We start from the raw sequence: 20379 nt of genomic DNA on the forward strand, positions 1-20379 counted from the left end.
CCGTCCCCTCCCATCTAGCAACCCTCAGTTTTTTCTCTGTATCTCTGAGACTTTCTGATTAGTTTGTTCATTTATTCTATTCTTTAGATTCCACATAAAAGTGAGGTAATATGGTATTTATCTTTCCCCATCTGACTTATTTCACTTAGCATAATGTTCTCTAGGTCCATCCATATCATTGCAAATGGTAAAATTTCACTCTTCTTTATGGCCAACTTTGGGAAATATAGTGAATAATTTTGTAAAGATTTTGTAGGGTAACCAATGGACAGTTGTCTTATTAGGGAAATCACTTCATGGACGGTGTAGATGCCTGACCACTGCAGTGTACACCTGAAGCTGAAGCTGAATAAAAATGAATGTCAACTATAATTAAATATATAGATATATACAGTTACAGGATGTGGAATACAGCATAGGTAATAGAGTCATTCGAATTGTAATAGCTGTATGCGATGTCAGAGTGGTAGTAGATTAGGGGAGGGGGTCATCACATTATGAGGGGTATAAATGTCTAACTATTACATTGTTTTGTACACCTGAAACTAATTTTAAAAGTCATAAAAATAAATGCATCTAATTAAATGTGTGGTCTTAAAAAACAAAAGTAGAAGTATACCTTATGACCCAGCAATTCCCCTTCTGGGTATTTATTTGAAGAAATCCAAAACACTAATTCAAAAAGACATATGCACCCCTACGTTTACTGCAGCATTATTTACAATAGTCAAGTTATGGAAGCAACCTAAGTGCCCATCAGTAGACAACTGGATAAAGAAGAAGTGATATATATATATATATATAATATATACATATATATGTATAGATAGATAGATATAAGTGGAATATTACTAGATTACTAGGCCATAAAAAAGAATGAAATCTTACATTTGAGACAACATGGATGGACCTAGAAGGTATTATGCTAAGTGAAATTAGTCACACAGAGAAAAACAAATACCATATGATCTCACTTATATGTGGAATCTAAAGAACAAAATAAACAAACAAACAAACAGACTCATATATACAGAGGACAAATTGATGGTTGCCAGATGGGAAGGTGGTTGGGGGTTTGGGTGAAAAAGGTGAAATGATTTAGTACAAATTCGTAATTACAAAATAGTCATGGGGATGTAAAGTACGGCATAAAGAAAAAAAGAAATTAAAGGCAGGGAAGGATAGGGTGGGTACAGATAGAGGAGGGAGCAAGACTTCTCCATGTATCTCTTTTACTTCTGTCTTTATTATTTTTTGAAATGTGTATATGTTATACTTTTTAAGTTAAATTAAAAAGAAAAAGAATGACTGCTAAATGTAAACTCAGAAAGTCAGGGCTCTAACTCTCCTTCTAACCCTTTTTGCTAATCACCTGTTCAGCAACCCCATCTGGAATCAAAAGTATCTGGACCTTGGGGTGAGAACTAGACCTATATCCCATTCTGTAACTTTCTAGTGTTGCCATCTTGGGCCAGCTGGACAACCTCCCTGAGACTCAGTTCCTCAGCCATAAAATGTCCATGATAAATTCTGCCCTACAGAGTTACGGTGAGGACTCCAAAGGTGATCTATTTAAATTTCCGAGCACAGTACCTACCCATAGATGCCCATACAGTTACAATCAATAGCAGAAATCTGTCAGATGAACATAATAATGGCTACTCTCAAGGATTCCTAGGATGATTCCATTATATGAAGTATGAGCATTTCTAAACATTAATTTAATATTTGAGTGTTAGTAAGGTGCATTGTGTCCAGATATCACCTATGAAGCATCACCGTCACTATCATCACTACCTAATTTTTTTTTCAGTCCTTTCTTAATCATCCTCAGGATTACCAGTACTGTAAGTAACTTACATTACCTGGACAACCAAAACATTCTAATTCATTTCTTGGTCACACATAAAGAATCAGGCTGCTATATAAAGTTTACATGTTCTTTTTTTAAAAAAAAATATTTGTTTCTATAAATATATAAAAATATTTGACCTTTGTAAATTATTGACCTCAAATAATCTAAATTTCAGAGTCTGCAGAGTTTTCTGACATTAGGAACGTGAGCCCCAACCCTTCATTACAAACGAGGAGGTTGACATTGTTGAGACAGCGTATCAGGAAATGAGAAATATTACACGAACACATCACATACGCTGAGCAAGGAATCACGTTTCATGGATTAGCAGGAAACCAGTTCTCTCTGGACTTTGCCCGGAATTTTCAACAACCCTCACTAATACATTTACAAGGTGGTATATCTTTTTCCCCATTGAACTTCCCTGGATTGTGTTCCAAAGTGTATTCCTTTGGGTTGGGCTTCAGTAAGGAGTCCCACTGCTCAGTCATCTGGTGATGGGCACACAGGTCCCTCATCCCACTACCAGGATGCAAGAAGAGACTACATTTTGAAAGAGGCCAGGCTTTCAAGATGAGTTCAAACGAGTCTGTACCAGCTGTGCCCACGGCCACAGCATCATCCCAAACTCCCCAACTTGCCACCCCAGAGCCGCTCATAAATAGAATGACATGGACTAAAGGAAGTCAGATGGAAGAAGGAAGGCTCTCTGCACCTTACCACGTTACTGAAGCTGTCTGCCCTAGAAATGGGGGCACCTTCACTGGCATCCCAGCCCACAGAGCTTCGAGGCACTGGAGGTTTCTTGGGGTCATTTTTCTGGGCCGGGGGTGACAGAGGCGCATCCTTGGACTTGGGGAAAAGGACTTCATGGTCTCTGATCATCATGGTCATCGCTCTTTGAATTTGAGGAGCACCTGAAAGAAGAAGAAAGATTTGTGGTGCTTGACCGTGGGGCAGGAGACAGGCAGTCCTCTCCAAACGTGGCTCTAAAAACACAGGGCCCCAAAGGACCTCCTTTTGCTCCTCGTAGAACCCTTCTTAATTGCTTGAGGTAGGAGACTGTGGTGAAATGGAAGGGATAGAAGAAGGATGTTGGAATGGGGTGAACGAGGGTTATTTTCAGCCTACACTCTCCTGCATCAGTCTTTAATCAGGAAATGAGCAATCTAACAGGAGAGAAAATGACATCTATCTCTCCTAATGTGGTCCTCAATATATTTGATTTCTTGTTGCACACATAGTGAATATGTGACAGGCATATTGCCTCCCCAATCCACATAAGACATCAGTACTCTATGCCAAGACTTTTTTCACTGAACCCAGACAATCTCAGAAGACTTTTCAACACAGCTTTAACAAGTAGCCTTTTTGTGACTTGGCTTATAAAATGAAACTCATTTTTTCTCTCTGGCTAAGGGTATTTAAACATAATAAACGGTTAAGAAACACTAGCTAACTCCTTCTGTGCTAGCCTATTGTACTGTGTGACCATTGTGTAAATCTTTAACCTCTGCTGTGATCTGAAAAATGGACATAATCCCTGTCCGGGTTTGTTTACAATTCAAACACAATAATCAGCTGAAAATATATGGCAAATTGCCGATCAGCGCACAAACATAAGGACTAGTGTTGTAACGGTTGTTACTCCCTCTGCACCTGCCTGCATCACAGGACCAGCCATACCTCTCATGATCACAGCAGGGTCTTCCACCTTCGACCTGATGAGATTCACACCAATCACAGTAGCCAGATTATCCACACTCATCTTGTTAACAGCAGAGTTCAGCTGGATTTGATGTAGGAACCTGCGGACAGCCAGGAAATCCCAGAGTAGGAAGTAGGAAGTTGCCAGAAGGAAACACTTCCGGGTACCAATGAGATCTCAGAGATGGATCCCAACTCTTGCCTCCTAATCTCAGGAAAGGGACCAGCCTGCTCTGCCCACAAGAGTTTAGATTCACCCAGAAAAGAGGCTCCAAGATCAAGGAAGAAGAGAAACCAGGAGGGGCCTGCCCACCTATGATGGTGGCCTAGGGCTGGGAACGGGGAGGAGAGTCACACTGGTGAAGGCAGGATCCAGTTCAGGGAGCTAAGAGACTAGAAGGACTAAAATAGGTATGTGACTGCCTCTTATTCCGCCCTTATAAGCTTATCTCCCAGGCTCTTAGCACCCATCCCACTCCATCTCGAGAGAAGAAAACTGTGTCATGAGAAAATCTCAGAGATGGGAATTCACAGTGCCTCCTTGCTCTCATTCTCTGATGACAGCACCAAACATCTCAAATTCTCAGCAGGTGCTCAATATTAACAATTTTTACTATAATTCTACCTATTTGAGGCATATAGTTCTCAGAATTACTATTAAAAAAAACTGAACAGGTCAACAAAGGATTTCTAAATACTCTCTCTAAAAACCATTTTTAAATGGATAGGCTGAAGCAACATAAAATTCCAAATACAGAGAAATTATCAAATAAATGTTGGTGGGTCCAACGGAGGCAACGTTATGGAATATTATGGAATTATTTATAATCCTATTTCATGACATAGGGAAATGTTCACAATGTAGCATTAAGCCAAAAAAAAGCAGGATACAACTATATATATCTATATATGATATATAATTCTAATTCAGTATAAAAAAATGTTCCACTATATATTGATGTAAAAAATCTATCATAGAGAGAAAAACATCCAGAAGGAGACACACTCAAGCATTAATAGTGATTTTTGATGGGTGAGGGGATTATAGGTAATTTCTATTTCTTATTTCTTATTTATTTATAGCATTTTCTTGTTTTCCAAATCAAGCATGTATCATTTTTATAATCTAGAAACTGCCAGAAATTATTTTTTAAAAGTAAAGATAAATTTCATCTCTGTCTAGCATGGAGATTCAGGCTCCTAACTCAGCCACACGCTAGGTCAATCCACATGCTACATATTGCCACAGAGATGACACACAGTAGGTGCTCAGAAAAAGAAACAGAAAGGGTGGCCTGAAATGAATGTCGCTGGAGTGTTAAGTTATGGTCCAGAGTCAGGAAGATGGGAGACAGTTCTAGAAACATTATAAGGATGCTGGGTTCTGTTGCATGCATGTCCCAGGTCTCTCTGGGCAGAGCTGGGGAGGGCCTGAGGAGGCAGCATGGACATTTTGTGTGCCAATCAAATTTTCAGGGCATCCTTTAAATTGTCAGAGCTATGTGAATAGAGTTGGCCTTCCAAAGTCTGGACCGGAATCTTTGAGTTCAGAGACACTCTTTCCTCCTCTAACTAGGGGCTTTCTGACGTGGCAGGGGACATTTACCTGCAGATGTAGCTCAGGAGGTTGTAGTTCTCTTGAGGAAGGATGGAGAGCTGTTTCATCAACTCCTGCTGAGCCTGGAAAGAGATTTTTAACACCAGTAAATGAGCCTGCTCCCTTGCCAGCCATGAGACGCTGGAACATAATTGGTGTGTATGTGCAAAAGCAACACTTGGGCAGTCTCTTCTGTGTCCACGGTTCTACATGTGTGTTTTTAATAACTTTTTGTTTTGAAATAACAATAAATTCACAAGATGTTGCAAAAGTAGTAGTGTTTTCAATAACTTTTTATTTTGAAATAACAATAAATTCACAAGATGTTGCAAAAATAGTATTGGGAGGCTCACCGTTTTTTTGTAGTCTATTATTTTGTTTGTCTGTTGTTATGTCCTCTTTCTCAACTCGGAGCTATGCTGAGACAAGTACCATTTGACAACTTGTACTCACAATAACTGTTTGCTTAATGAATGCCTGAGCTGTAACATTCCAATAAAGAATTGGAATATAACCAAATACCCCCAAGTCACTTTAAAAGTCGTTGGAGAGGGAAGATGCTTTGAGAAGGGTTTCAGCAATTATGGCCTTGCTGAGACCAGCTGGGACACAAGGCCAGGCTGACCGATCTGGAGGGCAGGTGAGAGGTCAGAATATTCCAGCTTCATGATGACCCTCAATGTCCGAGACAGTCATACAAGGAATGCATGTGCCAGAGAGAGGAAGGGCAGGAAGCTACAGACCCTATAGGTCACTAAAGCTGAAAGAAACAAAGAAAAGCTCCCTGTCCTTCCTCTTTCTGGCACGTGCATTCCTCGGATGCCCATGCCATCATGGAGCTGGTATATTCTGATCTCTCACCTGCCCTCCAGTGTGGTCAGCCTGACCTCATGTCCAACAAGGCCTTATTGCTTCAAACCCTTCTCAGATACACTCTCCTTCTCATACTAATTTTAAAGTGACTTGGGGGTATTTGATTAGGATCCAGTTCTTTACTGGATTGCTACAGCCCATGCAGGTTGTCACCATGATTGGCTTCATTTGCCTTTTGTTGCCGAGGAAGTACCAGTTTCACAAAGTATCTCACCAAAAGGCATGGGCCCCCTGACCCACTGTTGCTTGTCTACCAGAAGAGGGTTCAGTAAGCATCACCTCCTTCTGAAGCAGTACAACGAACTCTAATGAGAGACCAACCTTTGCCTCGTCTGCATTCATGAGCTGTCCGCAGAGCAGGAATCCCTCATATTGGCTCCAGGGAACTGCGGGCTCTGGGAGGTCTCGGAGGTAGAGCTTTAGCAGGGAGGCCACTGTGTGGACATCTGTGTCGCTGGAAGAAAATAAGCCATGCTCTTTGAAAGCAGAACTCCAGAACTCTCCTCACCTCCCCGCCGGTGATCCACTGACGAGAATCCCAGGTTCCAAAGCAGAGTCTTGAAGAAGAATAGAGTCTGACGAAGGTGTGTCTAACCAAAATACTTCTGCTAATTCTCCCTTCTGGAATAATAACCTCCAATACTTTTTTCTTTACCTCTTCTACCCAACTGCCTCAAAAAAAAGTTCAAGTTTTATTTTTTCATTAAACCTTCAACCGTTTAGTCTTCATTGCTTTCTTCTTTCTCCAAGTCACTTAGCACCCCAGAATTTAGCATTCTGTACTTAGTGTGTCATTTTTCATGTGATAACTCCTTTACATCCTGGTCTATTGATCTCTTTGATCCCTCAGAGCCTTGAAATAGTTCTGGGATTCATTCATATGTTTATGCAATCATTCATTCAATCAGTAAGCACTGATAGAACCAACGAGGTGCATGATACCATGTTTCCCCAAAAATAAGACCTAGCCGGACCATCAGCTCTAATGCATCTTATGAAGCAAAAATTAATATAAGACCCAATATTATATTATATTATATTATATTATATTATATTATATTATATTATATTATATTATATTATATTATATTATATTATATTATAGATCCAGTCTTATATTAAAATAAGACCAGGTCTTATATTAATTTTTGCTCCAAAAGACGCATTAGAGCTGATGGTCCGGCTAGGTCTTATTTTCGGGGAAACACGGTACTATATCAGGGACTGGGATTTCAGCAGTGAACCTGAGGGACATACAGAATCCCTCATCTCATCGAGCCACATTGCTACAGAGATTCAAACATTACCAAGTCATTACAATACTGTGTGGTTAGTGCCATGACAGAGGTAGTCCAGAACCTGGGATTGTATGGAAATATGAAAAAGGGACACTCAATGTGGAGTTAAAGGTCACAGGAGACTCTTCAGACAAGGTCTATAGAGTGACGAGGAGTTAGCATGGAGCAGGCAGCCTGGAGGGTGGGGCGAGGAGGCCCCACTACAGGAACTGGGACAACATTCCTACGATCGCCTCATTAGCTGAAAGAGACACGGTTCTTCAGCTCAGTGTCTGGGTTACAGCAAGGGTGAACACACGGCCCAGGAGCCAAATCTGGCCCACTGCCTATATTTGCACAGCGTGCAAGCTAAGAATGGATTTTACATTTTTAAATGATTGGCAAAGCAGCTCGAAAGAAGAATATTTCATGGCATGTGAAAATCTTATGAAATTTGAATGTCAGCGTCCACCAATAAAGTGTTCCAGGAAAACAGCCATGAGTGTTCGTTTTTATAGTCTTTGGATGGTTTTGCACTGTAAGAGCAGAGTTGAGTCATTGCAGCAGAAACCGTCTGGCCTGCAAAGCCTAAAAATTTCATGGGTAGCCCTTTAAAAAATGTCTGCTGACTTCTGGTTTACAGAGCTTTTGGATTTATTTCACAGACAAAAATAAGTCTCAATCTACCATATACTTGAAGAAATACTGATTTATTTCATACCAAGAAAGACTGGTATTCTTAAGAGGCAGTCCTGGTAGTATCTCGAAAGCTGTCACATATAAGAGATTCAGCGAATCTGAGTGTCTCCTTAGTTGTAGCGATGGGGAATATAGAATCTGCTGGGTATAGAAATACCTCCTGGAGGAGAGACAGGAAGGGTGGATTGGATGGGAGGAGGAGAAGGGAGGCATTGAGGCAGCAGAAACGAGAATCCCAGGACTTGACTGTAAAGCTCTGTTTTGGCATTTTGTGTACATTTTTTGTGTGTTTGTTTTTGATAGCCAGTGGTTGGGGCTGTCTCCTGAATTTGCAGCCTGTGAACTCTGTACCTCAACAGGAGAACTCAGCTGGCACAGAGCTCTGTCTATGCTCCACTGATGCACTCAGGAAATCAGGGGTGGGGATTCTGGAAAAGCCTTCCGTGCTGAGTCACTGCCTAAAAATACCCCGGACAAAGCCCTCTTGTCAAAATACACAAGAAGTTCCCAAGAAAATGTCAGAAAGACAACCAGCTGCCACCTTTGCAGGAGTGGCATTCTCCTAACGTCCCTGCATCACAGTACACATAGCGGGCTGAATCAGAATCCAAGGTCTCTGGTTTGATTGAGGCCTCCCGCTGCCCCACATCCAATCAGTCTCCCAAATACCCTCAATTTTACTATCCAAATGTCGCGTGAATCATTCTAAACCCCTCCCCTCCTCTTTTGCCAGGATTTTGCCCAGCCGCCTCTCTGGCCTCCTGCCTCCAGGGTTCCATTCTCCAATGCATTATCCCTGGCCTGACGCAGCCCCCAACACACAAAACACACCAAGGGAATGAATGTAGAAAACAAAGAATTTAAAATGAGAAAAACAATATGGAAGAGACGTCAAAAACAGACTCTTTTGAAGAGAAACAATAATAAAAGAGAGAAACTGTTCAATAGTTTAATCAGGAGAAACTAAGACAGCAAAAACATCCAACATTAGAATAGGAATTATAACCACAAATATTGTATTGACTCTTCAAGGTTATAATCAAAGGACATCATTAGCTATATACATCATCTTAGAACCTTGAAATCCATAGACAGCTGCCCCATTCGTTTTACCAGGGGAAGATAAGGGTGGATTTATTTCACAGCCAAAAATCAACTCCTCATGCTTGTTTACTGTGTCTCAGCTTAAATGTCCTTTTCTTGGGGATTTCCCTAAATTCACCAGACCATGTCAAAAGCCCCCTCTTCTGAAGTCTCATAGTACCATCTATTTTTCATTTTTAGCACTTCACGCAACGGCAATGATATTGTTATTTCTGTACATTTTTGGTTTAGTGTCTGGGCTCCATTAGAACAGGGCTGACTCAGATGTCATTTTTATAGTGTAAATTTCCAGCATGATTTTTCCTGAGTTTGCTGTGTTCCTCCAACCCAACGGAAATTTTTTTTTGGAAATTCTTGAATGATTTTTTTTTTTTTTAATCAAGGACTAAGGGTAAGTCAGGAGCCAGGTGGCTTCTGAGTTCAACCCCTGATCTGCCAGAGATTAGCCAAGGCCCCTTAAATGGCTCTGCCCACCCTTCCCTTGAAGCACTGATCTTATCATGCAGAATGTCTACGTGTATTTGTCATAGAAATGTGGGTATCGGAAACGTATCATCTTTGTGGCTGGTCAGTATCCAGCCCAGTAGAGACTGGATGAGAGATTTTTAAATTCATATTGATACGTTCAATGAGAGCCAGATACACCTGCACTAGAATCTGTCAAATTAGAGCTCCTTTGTTTTTCTCGTTCTAGAGAAGCAATTTGGGGAATCTCCCAGTGGAACTACACATATGACCAATGTAGAGGCTCCAGATGGGTACCCACAAGAGTCATGGACTCTGTCGCCCGTGCTGATTTCATAGGTGCAAAAGCTCAAGCCTAGGGCAGGTATTTGGCAAACCCAGAAATCACCTCTGTTCTTCAGGGTTGATTGTTCACGTTTCTTTACCAACAGCCCACCTATGTCTTTGATCAACTCAAAGCTAATTAAAAATATAAGAAGAAAACTGAATATAAAGGTGGTGAGTTTCATTGACAGGTGACTGATAATAGCATGAAATGCCATTCATGGTGCTGCCGAAAGGTCCTCGATGCCCATGACCTGCTATAGTTCCAGGAACACCTGCGCCCATTGATTTTATGTTAAAATATAGCACCCTGGGTAAATTAACCTATTACAGGCCAAGGGCAACAAAGACAGACATATGGTGGTCCAAACTAGGACAGTGGCTGTGAGAATGGAAGCAGATGAGCTTTAGAGATGCTTCAGAGGGACAATGGGCAACTTTGAGCACTGGAGTGGGAGGTGAGGGAGAGATGAGCAGTGAGCCTGTCTTTACAGCATGACACGCAGCTATTCACCCTGTTCCTCAGCCCTAAATAAGCTCATGGGGAATTTCAACCTTTTGAAACTGCATAGCATTCAGTCTTACTAAATCCTGGTTTATGGGCTGCTGATTTGGAAAGAACAAAGGCTCTTTCTTGCCAGCAGGACAAGCACACATAGGCCACCAGGGCAAACATTGCACAACAGTCAGACACTGTGCAACGTCAGGGTGGGTGTTGTACTACCTGAGCATGGCAGAGAAGAAAACCTCAGTTGGGTGGCTGGAGGAGGTGGGGTGGGAGGGGGACGGTGGGGAGACATGTCCCTACCCCTGATATGCCCCCAACAGGACTGGACAACCTCCACAGAGGAGACTCGGGAGAACACCAGGCTGCCAAGCTGTCAGTATGTACTCCCTCCATAAGGGCTCAGAACTAAATTCCGAATTGGACAGCACTGTGGTCTCCCAAACTGAATGCTCATTCTGGCCACTTCAGGAAGACTATAGGAACCCTTGTTTCTAGATATGGTGCGTTCTCCCCTACATTGCATGTGCTGTACAACCATCTCAGCTCTTCCACGTTCCTCACCTACCCAGAAGGGTGGGCCTGAAGCTTAGTTCCCTGTGTCTCCCCTACTCCGCACTTCCCCTATACCATAAACATCTCTTGATTCTGCCCAGTGGGCTTTTATTCTAGTTCCCACCATCTCTCAGGTAATTAATTGATCACCATACCCTCCTGTGCTCCAGGCTCCCAGGTTCTGAATTACGAGCAAAACAAAAGGCTCTTTCTGTTGCAAGCCAGGGCTCTTGGAAGTGTCTGTGCGAGACCCATAGCTCAACTGGATGAGAGAGATCCTCTTACCCAAGTAAGGCAGAGGGGAGGGCAAGGTGAGGATAGCGTACCTGTCAAAGGAGGGCCGCTCTCCCGCATCAAAAGCATCTCTGAGCTGCTTTACCAGGTTGTCCTGCCCAGGCAGTCGGAAGATGCCCTCTTCATTCAGGCCGTGCTCAAGGATGAACTCTGCACACTTCTCCACCAGGATGGGTACTAGGTGGAAGCCAAATTTCTGCTCATAGGCCACGGTCTCATCCAAGCGTTGGCCAAACACCGCTGGGAAGAGAAAAACAGGACCCGTCCATCACTCTGACTTCCGTTGGATGAATTGACAGGTCCAAGTGCTTTGCCTATTTCTTGATTTTCAGTGTTACCTATGACCTCAAAGGTTTTAGGGAAATGATACTAAACTAAATAAAGGAAACAAATCACTCCTAATATTTCCTGAGGCTATAAATTTGGGGCTGGAAATTGGGGCAGTCTCTGTCAGTCTTTTTCTATTGACACACATGTTCACGTATTTAAAATAACAACTCACTTCTACCGAGTACTTGTGTACTAGGACTTGTGCTAAGCACTTTGCACAACTTTTCTCATTTAATCTTGACAGCACCCCCATGAAGCGGTAGTATTGTTATACCCACCTTACTGTTAAAGACACTGAGTCTTAGAGATACTGATGAACTTGCCAAGCTCAGGTGCCAGGGCACAGTACAGTCAGAACTCAAGCCCGGGCAATAAACACAAGAGAATGTGCTCGTAACCACAGCAGCAAGCAGGCCATTTTTTATTCTGCTTGTGTCATATAGTATTAAAGCATCAGTCTATCACATGGGTGTCCCATCGTGTAGTACACCGTTGCAGCATTTTTAAACATTTAGATTATTTACTAATTTTTACATTGCCACAGAGAACAGTCATCCTGGAATGGATGTAGTGCAATGTATTATTTCTAATTAATTGCTTAATTAATTATTTGACATTTGGATGGATGAACATGGGCTTCTCATTCTTTTGAACTATTTCCTTAGGGCAAATTCCCACATGTAGAATTACTAGGTGAAATAGTTTGAACATTTTTATCACTCGATGGTATGCAAATTGCTTTTCAAAAATATTTTTCCAAATTACACTGCCTCCAGCAAAGCATGTGTGGACCAGCTTCATCCCAGCGCTATCAGCACTTGGCTCCACCCCAGTGGTATAACAAGGTTAGTTTGTAAATCAGGAGAATTGCTGGCTACTCATTGTTTTCCCCATACCCTTTGTGTCCTGGAGGTTCAGAAGACAGGTCACGGTTTCAGTTCTGTCCTGCCTGAGTTTCCCTCTGTCATAATATGGGTTCTACTGCATCGACCACTTCAATCAATGGACACGGGTTCCCAAAGCCCTTTGGTTTTCCCCATGATTCTCTTTCTCTCTTGTTGGTCCCCTATATCCACTCTCTAATTAGCGTGGGTTCCACCTATAAAAAGCTGTAATGAATTCTAGAATCTCTCATGTCCCTTCCACCCCCACCCACTGCCCTAGGCCAGGCTGGACTCCTCTCCCACCCATGACTGTTTCTTCTAACATGTTTAAACCCTCTTGCTACTTACCTTTCTAAACTACTGATCTACCTGAGTACATTCCCCCCCCCACCCCGGCCCGTTTTTAATAGTCATCCAATTATTTCCCAATTGCCACAGAAATTTTCAAGTTACCTTTTCAAAGTCTTAGTGGGTTCCTCTGCAGCCCCTCCCTCATCACACCACAGGCTAAGAGAGGAGCGCATCTGATGTAGGAGGAGCTGAGCAGGTGGGTCTCTGTTCTCCCTACTCCCAACCAGACCCGCTGGGCTGTTGTCTGTCTTATTGCATTTCAGTGCGACTGATTAAATATTTTTGTGGCTAAAGTCTAAAAGCTGGGGCTGGCATTCCTTACTGAGGTGGGCATTCAGCCTGGCCTCTACCTACCTTTCTTGCCTGACTTCCTGCCACGCCCCTAAAGCACCTCCCCCTCGTGTTCCCAAAGCCCACAGTGCTCTCAGGTCTTCCTGCCCTTGGATGGTCGCTTCTCACTGCTCAGTTTATCTCTCTCCTCCCTGTCTGCTGGAATTCTATTTGTCTTCCTAGGCCTGACTCAAATATTGTTACCTCTGCTAAGCCTTCCCGACCCTGGCCTGAGAGACTCTGTCCCTACTCTGTGTACCGTATTCCTTCTCAAACATCCCAATCCCTTTCCACACTGCGCTATGATTATTTGTATGTCCCTGTGCCCTTTGCACAACTGTAGGCTCCCTGATGCTGGAAACATGGGGACAATCTTTTTATTCCCAATGTTTAGCATAAAGCCTGGTAGAATGTCAACTCATTTTGCTAAATTACTTAATGAATTATTTCATCTTTCTGTGATTAATGATAATTATGGCGTTTCTTTAGTTTAAACACTAGGTGAGATTGTCGATGAGTTCAGCTTCACATGAACATTGATTGAGTGCCCTGCCATGTGCTCTCAGTAGGCCACATGGAATGGACTATACAGATAAGGGAATGTAAGACGTAGTTCTTACATTCATTTAGCTCACCATCGAGTTATGAAAAATGAAAGAACCCATGCAAAATCATGAGAAAAAAATTAGAGGATATATACAATACAGATTTCGGTTCCTATTTGTCTGTGAAAGAAGCTGAATAGATACTTTCATCAAATTGGAGGGAAATTATTGAAATGATCTGACTTGAAATATAGACCACACGGCGTTTGTAAAATTCCCTTTGAGGGGTCCACAGAGAGGTACTTCAAAGGGAAAGGCAGATGTGTTTCAGAGCAGTTGAAACAGTACTCCACAGGGAAAGATCGCCCAAACACAACGTGATGGTGTGTGTGCACGGAGACATGGGAGCTGTCAAATGTGAGCTCCATTTCTGAGGTCCCCAGGCAAATGCTCCACTTTGCAGGTGATCTAGAATCACGTTCTTCTTACACTTCTCTGCATAGCCAGTTCTCTAACTTTTCTCCTCCTCTGAGTCTATCTGCCTTACCCTGTGTTCCTTCTCTATTCCTCCCATCCTCCACAGTCAGTCATTTCAATGTCACTCTCATCAGTATGCTCATTTTCCAATACTCCTTTCCTCTTCATTATCTCCACTCTGCCAGTTTCCACTACCCTCTCCATGCCTCCATCAGGCCACTGAGAGCTACGAGGGAACACAGCATATTACATCATGGAAATTTGTATTTCCAATCCCTGTAAGACCTTGGTTCCAAATCTTTACCACTCCCATTGAGCTCACCACCCATTCCCTCTCCTCTCTGTTTCAGCAGGTGACCTTATCTCCACTTTCCCTTACACCCGCAAACTGAGGATATTGTGAGTGAACTCTCTCATTTCCGGTCCCTGCCTCTGTTATCCTTCCTCTTGTCTGTCTTCTGGGCCCTTCTCAGAGAAAGAGAAGGACCCTACGCTTTCCTCTTAAAATGATGTTTACTTGAACTGTAAGTTCCATCCCTTTTCACCTCTTCCAGGATTTTACTCCTTCTCTTCTGCATCTTAAATTTTTCTTTTTCAATTGAAAACAACCCACATGAGTCTAAGTCTTTATCAATTTATTAAAGACTAATCTCCTATCCCAGGTCTCAAACAACCAACACTTGCCTTTCTTCTCTTCGCCAGGATACTCATCGGAAAAACGTGTCTACAGGAAAGAGTCGTCTACTCTCACAGCCTTTACTTCTTCCCTTAGCATTCACTTCTCAACGTCTCAATCCAGCCCAATCTGGTTTTATCAGCTTGAAGCTTTCCACCTAATCTGTTCAATAAAATTTCTCGTGCCCTTCTAATGGGAAAATCTGGCCTGTGTTCATTCCTCCCTCTACCGGTCTTCACTGAAGACTCTGATGCTGCTGATTCTTCTTCCTCCTCTAGACTTTCTCCCTACATGACTACAAAACCATGTACTCTCATTTTATTCCCATCTCCATGTGGACCTTGTTGTAGTCTCATGTCTTGTGTTCCTTCCTCCATCTGCTCCTTTAGTGTATCATGTCCTGGCATTCCAACTCAGACATCCTCCAACTCTAGACACTCTCCATGGGAAAGTTCATGATTCCATACACGTCCATACCACCTATAAACTGGTAACTTATACATCCACATGTCTGGTCAAGATCTCTCTCTCTCTCTCTGCGTGTGTGTGTGTGTGTGTGTGTGTGTGTGTGTGTGTGTGTATGATCTCTATCTCCATCATTTCTTTCTCTTTCCCTCTCTTTCCTCTATTTCATAAATTCAACATCTAATGGCAGTTCTTGCAGTGTCTTCTCCAATCTTGCTCTCATGCCACTGCCAACACTTCCAAATCACCACTTCTCCCGTAGCCTTCTTCGCGGGCCATAGCATTCAGCCAGCCAATCAAACAATTAAGCACCAGGCACTTTCCTAGGCACTGAGAACACAAAGCCATTAACATAAGGTACCTGCCCTAGACTAACCCAATTAGCAAAATTGTTGAATTATCTATAACACCCCTCTTTCCCTCCAGATAGATCAGTACATTCTACAATACACTTTAAACCATCTTGCTTCTCTATCCTTGCTGCTACTTTCAAAATTACTGCAATGGTTTCTTTTGCAACTCTGTTTCTTCCAAATTTCTTCCACTGGAATTCACAAATTATTCAGCAAACACAGACTGAGCATGTGCTGTGGGCCAGCCACTATGGTAGCTGGAGATCATGACACAAAGAATGAACAATGGTCTTTGCTCTTGAAAATTTGGGAATGAATGCCCTTCCTCCTTTTCCCCACTTGGAAACCTGATCTTCCTACAGCCAGAGTTCAGATGTCTTTACCTCAGCAGGACTTGGTCACTGTCTCCTTTGTACTCATAGAACTCTTGTATATACCTCTATTCTACCACTTCTCATGTCGTTTTATGATGCTTTATTTCAACATCTCTCTCTTCCACTGGACTGTGGGCGCCTCAAAGGTAGACAGCCCGTCTGGCTCACCATCTATTTTTATCTCCCGGCACAGAGCCCGACACATGATGGACCAGCCTTTAATGAGCTGTTACTACCTGCTGTCTCCCATCCCTCTTGTTCTCAGCCTCTTCTCTCCTGAATGCACTCTGATCAGCATTTCTGCAAACTTGCACTCATCAGGATCAATGGCCTATTTTACATTCTTAAATCCTGGGGTCACATTCTCAATCTTCATCTTAATTGCTCTATCAGCAACATGTGACACAGCAAATCACCCCTCCTTCCTGAGACACTTTTTCACATGGCTTTTGATCCACCAAGCTGTCAGTTCTCCATTTATCTCATTGGCTGCTCCTTCTTAGCCTTCTCTGATGATTCCTCCTTTTCTCCTTGTCCTCTGAATATCAAAGTATCCCAGGTCTTCCTCTCCCCATCTGTGCATACTTCATAACCAAAGGGCTTTAAATATCACCCATATGATGAAGACTTCAAACTTTCCATCTCCAGGTTAGAAATCAGTCAAAACTATTCCCTTCAACAAGACATAACCACTGCAAGTTCTAGAGACATCAGGACCAATGGGGTCCCTTCTTATGTGAGAGAAAGGTCATCCTTTTTTTCTTTAATTTGTCCATGTCAGGCTTCATCACTCTTCATCTTAGATCGTATAGAAGGACCTTCGAGTGTAAAAATCTCTGAATCCCCAGAGACCCAATCCTGACTTCTACCTACTTCTGACTTCTGGCTCCTAATTGCTACCCTGTGATACTGGACTGACATAAAATAGCCTATATATGGAGAAATTAATGGACCAAGACATCCCAGTGAGACTAAGGAAGAGGCTGGTGAAGGAGGAAGACAGCAGACAGTGGGGTAGGAGATACGCAAAGACCATTCTTCACCCCCAAAGACACCAAGGGACAAAAACCCAGGCTTCCCCTTCTGTACTGTGCCCTCCTAAGTTGTACCTGCTCCTTCAGGGAACTCGTACCTTATTGTTTTTTCTACCTTCTTCCAGCAACTCATTCACTCAGGACTGTTCATGTTGGATCAGTCAAATCAACAAAAGCATTTCCATTGCAACAGGTACAAATTTTAATTAATTGGCTAAGTGTAATATGTAATATAACAATTATAATTATTGATAAATTTAATTAAGCTAATTTTATGACAAACTATTCTAGAAGCTTTCACATGTGCTCTCATTTAGTCCTCATAAGAACCCTAGGAAGTAGATATTACTGTTCCATTTACCAGATCAGAAAACTGAGAGTCAGATTAGCAATTTGCCTAAGGTCATATTTGTCCCTTGATTCTAAATTCAGTGTTTTAATCCCTTTTGTTTAAAATCCGTGGGATAAAATTGTCTAGGAGAGATTTCAGACATCATCACCTCTGAAGGAGAGGGAGGAAAGGGTGGAGACCTGCCCAGTCTCTACTCACAGGCCATCCTCCAGCCTTTACTTCTCAAGCCCCCTCCCCAGACTTGCTAAAAATGCCCAGGACACAGGGTTGGTGGGGAAAGTGAAATGGAAAGATTAGCTGTCACTTCCTTCCTAACCTGGCCCTCCTTCTCCATTACTCAAACACTTCTGGATTCAGGATAAGCCCTCCAATTCAGCCCAACAAGGCCAGGAGAGCCCGCCCCACCCCCTCCCCACAGACCCTGTCAGCCAAGCACTAGTACTTGCTTCCCAAGGATTCAGTTCCAGGAGCATCCCCATCTCTGATAGAAGAGAGAAGGGGAGCTGGGCAAAATGTCTTTTAGTGGAAGAATTGAATCACAAAAGAGGGAAGAAATACCTTTCTTTCGGAGCTTGGGGGTTTTCCTCCTGAAATTCCAGCAAAAGATCAGTGCCACGGTGGGAAAGCCACAGCCCAGTTCCCACTGCGGCATCCTGGGAATACGAGGCAGGCAAGGGTGAGGAATCGCAGCCTCTGCTGGGCCAGCCTCAAGCCTTTCCTCCTCCCCAACCTGGGAGAACCATCCTCTCTCGCTTCCAGACCATCACATGCTTGTAAATATTGCTTGGGTTCTGAATTCACACAGAAACTCTGGGATCTGTCGGCACCTGCCCCAGCCCTCCCTTCCTCCTTCCCACACCACTTCCCCTCCCCTCTCACCTTTATACACATGACTCTTGGCTTTTAAAGAGTGAACATAAAGCTGTCACGGCCCACAATAAAAATAAGTGCCTCCTTTTACTTAGCAGCTAATTGTCAACTGCCATTCAAGGGATACCATGGAGGTGGGTTAAAAAAAAAATCCCCCACACAAGCCCTTACCAGCATCGCCCCATATATCAAAGCATCTGGCAGGAACACAGGATTTCACTTAGCGTTGATGAAGCCAGCCCACCCTTCCCTGGAAATGCTTTCAGAATTGCAGGTGGCTCAGTCAAGCTTTCCGATAGAACGGTCTTCGAGGTGGGTTGTTAGATAAACTGAAATGATTGCCCCCCTCCCATTGAGATGATTTAGCAAATAGTGCAGGAACGCTACCAGACAGGCCCAGGAGACTTGAAATGTCTCTCGGCATCACTGGGGTGGGGGTTGGGAAGGGGGTGGGGGTGCTGATAGGCAGGAGCAGGAAGGATTGCCAGGAAGGGCCCTGGGCAGTGTGATACTGCCAACCAAGTGTTCATCTCTTCATTCACACACAGGCCAGGGAGAGAGGACTCATCTTTGATACCACAATCTCCTTCCTTGTTGAATTCACTCTTCTGTCCTGGCAATGTCACCTCTGAAACATTGCACAAACCTATTTACTTCTCTCCCTCTCCACCACCTCCCTCTTCCAATCCACCTTAGAAGGAAGACCAACATCTTTGACAAGGCTAGCTTCACTGTTATCATCTTCCTCTCAATCCAGAGCCTATTCTCCTTTCTGTGACAGGACCTTTGCACGTGCTGTTTCTCTGAGACACTTCTCTTCCCCTTTCTCTGCCTAGTTAGCCTCTATTGGCCCTTCAGACTTATGCTCAATCATCACTAGTTCAGGCTTCCCTGAACTTCTTGACAAACAAAAATTTTCCCCCCACATGGTATCATGTGTTTTTCCTTTGTGGTACTTTGCAGAGTCGTAATTTTACGGTTTTATTTGGGGTTTTATAAATTGATTTTTGTGTCTTCTACTATACTGTGAGCTCTTTGAAGGAAAGGGCTTTGTCTTTTCTTTTCTCTCTCTCTTTTCTCTCTCTCTTTCTTACTGTTGTACCCCCAGTGCTAGCACAGTGTGTGGCATATGACACATACTCAAGAAATATTTGAGTAAGTGAATGAATCTGTACGTGTCTGTGTTAGATTTGGGGGGACAGGAATGAGAGAGTTAATGAAAATAAGTAAAAATCATCCCTCTTAATGTCCAGTTTAGCCAGAACACATGGAGTAACAACGAATCACAGAGACAGCACACTCCCACAAGCTAAACTGTGCTGTAGGTTGTGAAATCATGTTCTGAAAGACACAGAGAACTTAAAAAATGAGAGGAAGCAAAGGAACCCTAGGTACTTAACAATTCAACATTTATATTCTCTGTGCCTAGTGCTAGCAAACACACAAACACACTTAACACACGGGGCCAACCCAGGCTCTTATAATCTGGTTGGGCTCAGCAGAGCTATGCACAATTTAGTGCAGTGCTTATACGCCCAGCATGGCCTGAGAAACACTTCTGATGGCCAGCCTCCAGAGGAAGAGGGCAGAGCAGGTCCCAACTGAGTAACGATTTGTAATGTGGCTTGCCTGCTCCCTGGAGATGGGACAGAGACCAGGTTTCAGTGTGCGGATCCAGGAAAAGCAAAGCTCTCTAACTAAAAGGAGGGGGTAGGCGGTTTGGAGAAAATGGGCAGCTGTGAGTCTTGGAACAAGTTACCAGAAGTGGAGATGTGATCTCCTCTCTTCCCTTTCTCCTACTTAATTCTAGTAAACCTGGAATTGCATCCAGAACTTATGGGGAAGTTGCTGACCTCTAACAGGTGATATTATGTTTTACAGTAAGAAATACATATTTGGTCTGTGACTCCTTTCTTGGCACAGAGGTCCTGAAACTCTTGGAATTTCTTGTATGAGAGCTATAAAGGTATCTTTTATCTTTTGGAGAGCACCTAAGGATGGGAGCTGGTTGCCAGCGGAAACAACCATGTGATGAGAGGGTTGGAACTTTCAGTCCCACCCTCCAACTCAGAACTCAGGGGAG

General features: G+C 43.1%; 1 protein-coding gene across 1 annotated transcript in view; it reads right to left on the minus strand.

Moving 5' to 3' along the window:
* ARHGAP25 (Rho GTPase activating protein 25) overlaps window positions 1-20379 on the minus strand; it is an 86453-nt gene that overhangs the window by 12347 nt on the left and 53727 nt on the right. Inside the window, exons 5-9 of the mRNA XM_081069085.1 lie at window positions 11288-11495; window positions 6354-6486; window positions 5169-5242; window positions 3542-3663; window positions 2576-2772 (exon numbers count right to left, since the gene is read on the minus strand). Coding sequence (XP_080925211.1) covers window positions 2576-2772; window positions 3542-3663; window positions 5169-5242; window positions 6354-6486; window positions 11288-11495 — 734 coding nt within the window. The remainder of the gene's footprint in view (window positions 1-2575; window positions 2773-3541; window positions 3664-5168; window positions 5243-6353; window positions 6487-11287; window positions 11496-20379) is intronic.

The sequence above is a fragment of the Rhinolophus hipposideros genome, assembly GCF_964194185.1.
Source record: "Rhinolophus hipposideros genome assembly, chromosome: 12".
Taxonomy (NCBI): Eukaryota; Metazoa; Chordata; class Mammalia; order Chiroptera; family Rhinolophidae; genus Rhinolophus; species Rhinolophus hipposideros.